Consider the following 8,890-nt stretch of genomic DNA (forward strand, 5'->3'; position numbering starts at 1 on the left):
ATAAACCTGACTACTGAAAGCTCACTCAAATCAGAGGTGTACCAAGCTTTTCAACTAGTTGTAGGCCTACAGTGTCCTCACCAACACCTTAAGCTTTTTAGCTCACCCCCAAAATGCATAATTTATTACAAGAGAGAGTGATCAAACCACAAATTTGTAGGCCAACAGGTTTATAGGCTGGCTACACCCCTGCAATTTTATCTTAAAAAACATCATGCAATACCAGTTTTTTTTTTGCAATAAAAAATGAACATCAAGAGATGGTGCATGCTTGTAAGAATCAAGAATTACTGGCCAGGTTCAGAAAATCACTCCTTCCCAGGGGTGTAGCTAGCTCAATGCATGGTATAAATGTGCATATCAAAATAGTTGAAGAGAAAATAAAACTATGCAAGGTTTCAACCCAGAGTCATTTCATAAGTAGGTTGAGTATGATCCTTTGGGTGAACATAGTTCTGAAAAGGACTGTTGTTGTTTTGGAAACTGTTAAGCTGTGATTGACATTTAATTAGCTTTCTGTCACTTTGTTCACAATGTAGAGTTTTATAAGTGGAAATTCTGCGTTTCACCCGAGTGGTGTTCGGTTTAGCCCCGTCCCCGGTCCAGCTAAACAGAGTTATCCAGCAACACCTTGAACTGTGGAGACCACGCCTCCCAGAAAGTATCAGAGAAGCATTAAAGAGCCTGTACATAGATGACTTTATCTCAGGTGACCCCACCGTGACAGACGCAAAGAAGTTGAAACGTGAAACGGCTGAAGTTTTTGTTGACGCAAGGTTTGAACTCCACAAATGGCACTCAAATGTACCAGACCTAGAGACGACTTCCAGCGATGACGAACCCACCTTTGCCAAGCAGCAACTTGAAAACAAATTGAATCAAGGGAAGAGTAAACTCCTTGGAATCCCATGGGACAAAGTCCAAGACACGTTAGGAGTAGTCTTTCCTGCTGAAACAGCTGAGTTGACGAAGCGTGGAGTTCTTGCAAATTTGGCCAAAGTCTACGACCCACTTGGATTGGTGTTGCCTGTAATGCTGGAGGGAAAATTGATCTACAGAGAAATTTGCAACCAAAAACTCGCTTGGGATGCTCTGTTGCCAGATGTTTGCGCAAATCAATGGAAAAACTGGGAACACAAATTGCCAAACAGGGTCACTCTGCCGCACAGTTTGGCAACCTATCAAGAACGGATCAAAGAAATGAAGTTACACACCTTCGGGGATGCCAGTGGACATGGCGTGAGTGCTGCGCTTTATGCTGTTACGCAAGAATCTGGCATTACACAAGGTCTGGTTGATGCCAAGTTTCGTCTTGCCAAACAACGGCTGACCATTCCCCATCTCAAACTGATATCAGGACACATGGCTGTCAATCTGGTGACAAACGTACACAAAGCATTGGAAGGGTTTCCGCTCACAACCGACATCCAGTGCTGGTTGGATAGCACAGTTGCATTACACTGGTTGCGTGACCAGGGTGAATATCGTCAGTTCGTCACAAATCACGTGCAAAAGATTCAAAGTCATCCAAACACTCAATGGCGTCACGTACCTTCTACTGAGAATCCTGCAGACCTCGGTAGCCGCGGTGGGAGTGTGACAGATGTACAGCTGTGGTGGAGAGGCCCAGAGTTGTTTGCAGACCTAACAAGCTGGCCAGAAGATATCGTGATGCAAGCGAGCCAACAAAGTGATGCAGAAAGGAAAGTTCAACGAGAGATCTTCGCAGCGGCAATCAAAATCAGTGATGACCTTGATCGTGTCCTAGAGAAGTTTGACCTGCACAAAGACCTCAGAGTTTGCAAATGGGCCTCACGTTTCATTCACAACTGCCAGCACCCTTTGGAGAAGATCCAAGGCCCCCTGTCGACACAGGAAATCACCTCAAGCAGACTCTTCTGGATTAAACGAGTGCAACAGCAAGTGATCAGTGACGACCACTTCCAAGAGGACAAGTTACAACTAAACCTACGGAGAAATGCCAATGGGGTGTTGAAATGCTGGGGACGCATTCAGGGAGAATACCCCATTTTCCTGCTGGATTCTGCCCTTTAAACCATCAAAGTAGTTCAGTGCGCCCATGTAACCACTTTGCACGGGGGAGTGGGACTTACAATGGCGATGGTTCGTGAAGTCCAATGGGTACCTCGCCTTTGCAAACTCACCAAACGAGTTCTTAGGAACTGTTGGGGCTGTAAAAGGTTTCAAGCCGTGGCTGCTTCTCGTCCACCAGCCGGACCCCTGCCAAGGGACAGAACTGAAGGAGACAATCCCTTCAGCATTATTGGAGTAGACTTCACCCGACCAGTAAAGTATCTGCAGTGGAAATCAAAGAAGGAAGAGAAGGTGTACATCGTGATATATTCTTGCAGCTAAACCGGTGCAGTATTCTTGAAATTGCTACCAAGCGTGGAAACGGGAGAATTTATCAAAAGCGTCAAACGCCTGATAGCGAGAAGAGGGAGGCCGACAAAGATTTACTCGGACAACGGGAGAAGGTTCATCGCCACAGCTAACTGATTGAAAAAAGTACGCAAAGATGAAAGGCTTAACACCTTTCTCGGCACTCACGAAATAACCTGGCAGTTTAATTTGAGCTGCGCCCCTTGGTGGGGCGGACAGTTCGAACGACTCATCGGAGTAATGAAGGGTGCCTTCTAGATACAAGACAGTGGGACAAGGTGAACTATCCTGGGAGAAGCTCAGAAGGGCGCTCCTGGACGTTGAGATAGTACTGAACAACCGCCCCCTCAGTTACGCAGAAGATGACATACAGGTACCCATGCTGATGCCGAAGGCCCTGTTGTTCATCAAGTCCAACATTTTGCCAGAACTGCAGTCATATCATCTGAAAGAAAAGGACCTCAGGAAATGAGCGAAATTCCTTCAAAGGAGTAAAGATGCAATTTGGCGCCGTTGGTCCTCTGAATATCTACGAGCACTACGAGAACGACACCGCCTGAAGTATGGAAATTCAAAGAATCCTCTGTCAGTAGGGGATGTGGTGATATTGAAGTCAGAAGAACAAAACCGAAACTACTGGCCACTTGGGATCATAGAGAAGCTAATTGTGGGGCGTGATGGCGTAGTTTGTGCAGCTAAGGTGCGAACTCGGAAGACCGTCCTAGAGAGAGCCATACAACATTTGTACCTTCTGGAATTGTCGTGCGACAGATCAAATGACACCATGCCTCTCAACCCTACCGCGCCACCATTCAGACCCAGACGGGATGCAGCAGAGCAGCATTGCTAATGATGACCAGTGACATTGAATTTGAGACACTCATATAGACTGAACTTTGAACCGAACATTTCATTTGTTGCGTTACTCGATCAATGTTGTTTAGCCTTTTTTTTCACTTTTCGTTAAAACTCAGTTTCCTCAAATATTACATATGCCACGTAAATGAGCCATATGGGGGGAGTGTGTTTTGGAAACTGTTAAGCCGTGATTGACATTTAATTAGCTTTCTGTCACTTTGTTCACAATGTAGAGTTTTATAATGGACATTTGATCTTTGGAATTTGATCTTGTTACGCAATCGATATTAGAACACGTTTTTACTTCGAGACTAGCTTTTTTCAGAACAACATCAGGACTAGTGTATATCTTTGAGTATTGTGAAATAAACGGGATTTTGACTGTGATTACTGAGTGTTGGAAGTTACCACACGAAGGCAATTTTCGACACTGAGATGAGTAGGGGTGACTGAGATGACTAGTGGTATGACTAGGATAACTAAAAGGACTGGGATGACAAAGAATAACAGGGATGACTGGGATCACTAGGATGGTTGGGATAAATGAGATGAATGGGATAACTGGGATGGCTAGGGATGAATAGGATGACAGGGAGGACTGGGACTCTGGGGTGACTACGGATGACTGCAAGTGAGTGGGAGGACTGGGATGATAATAATAATAATAAGAAGAAGAAGAAGAAGAAGAAGAAGAAGAAGAACATGTTTATAGCGCCTATTCAGTAATAGATCTAGGCGCTTGACTAAGGAGGTTAAAAAAACGACTGGGATGAGTAGGAATGACCGTGGTGACTAAGGATGACTATTAAGGATGGCTAGGATGACTGTAGATACAGGATGACTGGAGATGACTAGAAATGAATGGGATAACTAGGATGACTGGGATTAATGATATGACTGGGATGACTGAGATGACTAGAAATGACTGGGATGACTGGGATGACTAAGGATGAATAAGGATGACAGGGAGAACTGGGATGACTACCAATGACAACAAATGACAGGGAAGACTGGGATGACTAAGGATAACTGAAATGCCCACAATAACTGGGATGAAAAGAGATGACTGGGATCATTGGGATGACTAGGGAAGAATGGAATGACTCAGATAACTAAGGATGGCTGGGATGACTGGTATGACTAGGAGGACTGAGATGACTCAGAATAACTGGTATGACTAAGAACGAGTAGGGATGACGGGGGATAATAGGGTTCACTGGATGACTGAGATGATTGGGATGACCAGGGTTGACTGGCATGACTAGGATGACTGTGAATGACTAGGATTGAATGGGATGACTAGAGATAAGTGGGATGACAGGGATGCCCGGGTGCCAGGGATGACTGGGATGACTTGTTTGACCACTAACTAGGGATAACTGAGATGACAGGGATGACTGGGATGCTATAAAAGGGAACTACCCTTTCTTGGAGGACTAGGATTACTTGGATGACGTGGAGGAACTGAGACCTAAAATTCTACATAAGCAAGGAGACTATTGATATTGAATGTTAATATCTTAACTTTCAGGGCTCGAAATTAAAAAAATCCTCAGATCGCCTTTTGGCGACCAACTGGAGAAATATAGTCGCCAGATGTAAATTTTTAGTCGCCAGTTTGTATATGACGCAGCTCATAGTCAGGGCTTCTGATATTTCGCGACGTCAAAACACGCAAAATACCGCAAAATTCGGTAGAAATCTTAGCAAATACATGTCTGTACAACATATTTGAAACTTTTCTCAGCTATTGGGGCTATTTACTTGCCCGTAAACGTGTAAATTTATCTTGAAACTTAAACGTGCAAACAACGTCCCGAAACTCCGAAACTACTAGGCTTAGATTATGTTGCAAAAAATTGGGCACTAGCCATGATATTAAAGGCTTTGCCATTGCTTCTGTTCCGGAGCGTATTGTTGCTGAAAGAGCAAATGATGACCTCTGTTAGAAAAACATTAAAAACGCTGGTCTGGTCAGCGCAAAACCGATCAATCTCTAACGAAATTTTCCCTGAAAATAACCACAAAATCGGCCTTTTTTGACCAATTGATTTTCGGCTAAGTTTGACCCAAATCCTGCGAAATCGGTCGATTCTCCCGCGAATTTGCCCCTAAAAATCCCGCGAAATTTGACTTTTTTTCTGCGACCTATCAGAAGCCCTGCATAGTATGATGCGATCCATCAGATTTGAAAGTATCGTGGATAGAAGTCGGTATAAACTTGGAGGTAAACTGGCTCTGTTTATGCGATTTGGCACATTTTTTAGGATGAAAGCAAAGCAAGATAAGATGAAATGTTTGTTTTAACTTTACTCTTTTAATTTAAATCTAAATCATAGAGAAATCTAGTCGCCAGTTTGGCGACTAAACTAGAATTTTTAGTCGCCAAGGAGAAAATATTAGTCGCATTGGCGACCGTATCAGTCACAATTTCGAGCCCTGACTTTGGAGCCTACTCCACTAGTTTCCAGTCATCAACAGCTATAGTTGACTGGAGTTACCAAACGTTTAGCCATGAAAGACTTTATTTGTAAAGGCATGACCTGAGACAAGAGCCCTTGACATGTAAATGCCTTGTGCATTAACTCATGAACCATGACAAGCAAGCTAGATTTAATTTGATTGAGTCTCCCATAAACAGAAATGAGGGATTGCAATGTTCTCCGTGGAATCTAGAGGTGTGTATTGGACAACCAAAACTAAGGGAAGGATTCATAAGCCTATTACAAGGAAGAGAAGATAATGGCTAATACCTTCCTCAAACATTAGGGAGCTTTAGCAACGACAACAGCAACGTAACGTTAACGTAACGTAACGTTTTTTTCAGCAACGTTTGGAACATAAGTCACAGAGTCAAAAAAACTTTGCAATTTTGTGCCTAAAGCCTTGTAAAGTCATGTTAGAATTTTAATATATCGAATGTGGTCTATTAATCTTGTGCCCAGATTGAGGGGGGCATAAGGGAGTACAGATACTGCAAAACGGCACAGGAATATGTATAAACACCGCACAGAATAACATAACAAACCGCAAACTACTTGGTTTTTTAAAACCGCAATATGGCAACTAAAAATAAAAATTTCCGCAAAACAGCACCAAAAATCGAGCAAAACTGCATCACCGCAAACCCTTATGCTCCCCTCCAGATCTCCAGTTTTGCACAACAGACATCATGTACTGTGCATTACATCTACTATGTCATGTATTATCCCATCCTTATCAATTCTCAATGTTTGAAGACACGGAGATAATCCATATAATCCGGGACACTCCAGATTTTGCACAGTATCTCCCAGTCTACAGGTTAGAGTCTAGAGTCTCTATGCTAGAATTTCCAACAATAAAATTTCAAATATTTTGCTTTGTTTGAGCTGTTTAACTTTTGACATCAAACATTTCCTCATAAACTCTGGTACGCCATTGTAATAATTATAAGCAATAATGTGTATGGTGGGAAGTAAACCAATCAGGTGAAAGTTAATTAATGTTACAATGCCAACAACATCTTTTTCACGTGTTTTTTGGCATCACAGATTCCTGATGATTGGAGTCAACCAGGTTTATATGCATGAATGATGTCAGGTGTTGTACATTATGACGTAATCATTTGTGTGGGGTTGACATCCCTACATACTGTATTTTCAAAACATCATAATTCCCTTTCATTAAGTCTAATCTTTAATATTTTGACCTTAATGAATAGGAAAAACATGAAATAAAGAAGCACCTTTAAGTCAACGAGCTAAATAAAAACTATTTTGTATTAGGATATTAAAAAGTACCCTTTGTCTCCACAAACATTTGAGGAAAATATATCATTTTCGACCGAAGTTTAAGTAGGCGGCTTTTTGGAGGCAGCCTCTTACATTAATCTATATAAAATACCTGTATTACAGTACTACATACCTTTAAGACACCGCTGAAAACACTGAAAAAAAACAACCAAGCTTGGTTAACCACCTTTGGTCGCCATATTGAAAAATATCATTTGTTCCCAGGACTTTGTGTTTTCGCGGTACTCGCTCCTTTACGACTGGGAAGCAGGGGGAAACTGGGATCAAGACTCACACTAGTGAAACTCGGGGAGCTCAGGGGTTCCCATGGGGGAACGAAGCGATGGTCCCGCCTCTGTTTCTTTACGTGTATTTCGTTGACTCCGTTGACCGTCCACAAAATTTGGCGCTCCCCCGAAAAAAAATAGAATGACTGATACATGACGATCGCTTGTGCGTGAAACTCCGAGTTACAACTCCATTTTTTAAAAAAATTCCATCCGTTGTATTTGAATTACTGGTACCAGTGGTACATGTAGATTGCAAGTTAGGTACAACAATAGGAGTTATTATTGTTATTCACACATTAGAATGGCACTCTGAGCAATTGGAGCTCATTCTGTCTTGAACAATTCTACTTTTGCTCAAGGAACAGTGAGGGAACCTGTCAGTTCCCACAAAATATACTTTATGGCCAGTAGTTTGAACTTTTTACGGCCAGTTAAGTATGTCTTTCATTTACGTTAGTAGGGCAGCTGGTAGGGGATAAATGATTTATACTGACAGGATTAGGGGCTCACCTTATTGTCGGCCTATCGGTTAAAAAACAGAATGGACTGCTTTGTTTCAGGACTGGCGATTAGATTTGGATTTGGGTCCGTTAATCGGGACTTTCGAGAAACGGGTCCCAATCTCCAGCCTTTTAAAAGTATGTTGGAAAGCTCTTCTCAGAGAATTAGCAGAAGGGAAGCCAATAAAGTTTTCTACTGGATAGAAGATTCTAGTAAAACTAGTAATAACCAAAGGTTACAGAGTGCGGGCGACAACGAAACGCTTTTTCTCCATCGCTATGCTTCGCGTAAGTTTCACATGATAGATAGTCAAAACACGCGTGATCAGATTACGAGCGATAGAGGGTCCAAAAGCGTGTCATTAAATTGCGTTATCTGCATTCCATTCATTATTAGTTGAAGTCTAAATGAATGTTGGCAACATAAATGCGACGCATGCGCAATAACAACCTAGAGATTAGGTTTTTCGTTTGTCGCCCGCAATAAAAAATAATGCGTCGCACGTGGGCAAGGTGCTGGACATACTGTCATACGTGTGTTCCGCTAACAACCACACGTAAAGTTCTGAATGTAAGGGCATCCCTGAGAACCCGAACAAGAATATACCTTGCGTATCAGGCGCGTTTTTCAGGAAAAAGGGAGAAATCTCGCTCGAAGACGCAGGTGTGTGCGAGTGCATTGGAGAAAGGGCCTTGAGCCTATTTTCGCCTTCTCTCGTTACTCTCACTCGCTCTATAAAAACTAACGTCAAATAATCTAGCCAGCATCGCCACAATCATTATAGAGCTCAGTAGCTTTTAGCTTTTAAAATAGTGCTCAGTGTTTTTGTAACAAGGCCGAGCTAAAGTTGAGATCCATCTTAAATGAGGTGAGTAAAATGAAGAACTTTGCAAATACCAAAGCGTCAAGATTTGTCAACATGTTTAGCTGCTTACAAAAGCAATGATAATCATACATTTAAGAAAAAACAGAAACGATTCTTTTTCGTTTATTTTTTTACAGTCTTGACAGAAAATTTCCGGTAAAACAAAGATGCCCTTGTTAAAACATCAGTGGTACGAGAAG

The 8,890-nt window shown here is 42.2% G+C and overlaps 1 protein-coding gene across 1 annotated transcript; it reads left to right on the plus strand.

Moving 5' to 3' along the window:
- The first annotated feature begins 260 nt into the window (after nt 1-260).
- Nucleotides 261-2,055, plus strand: LOC140942017 (uncharacterized). Its single transcript, XM_073391011.1, has 2 exons — nt 261-273; nt 590-2,055. The coding sequence occupies exons 1-2, from the start codon at nt 261-263 to the stop codon at nt 2,053-2,055; spliced, it is 1,479 nt and encodes a 492-aa protein (XP_073247112.1).
- Nucleotides 2,056-8,890: the final 6,835 nt, after the last annotated feature.

This window comes from Porites lutea, chromosome 6 (assembly GCF_958299795.1).
Source record: "Porites lutea chromosome 6, jaPorLute2.1, whole genome shotgun sequence".
Lineage (NCBI taxonomy): Eukaryota > Metazoa > Cnidaria > Anthozoa > Scleractinia > Poritidae > Porites > Porites lutea.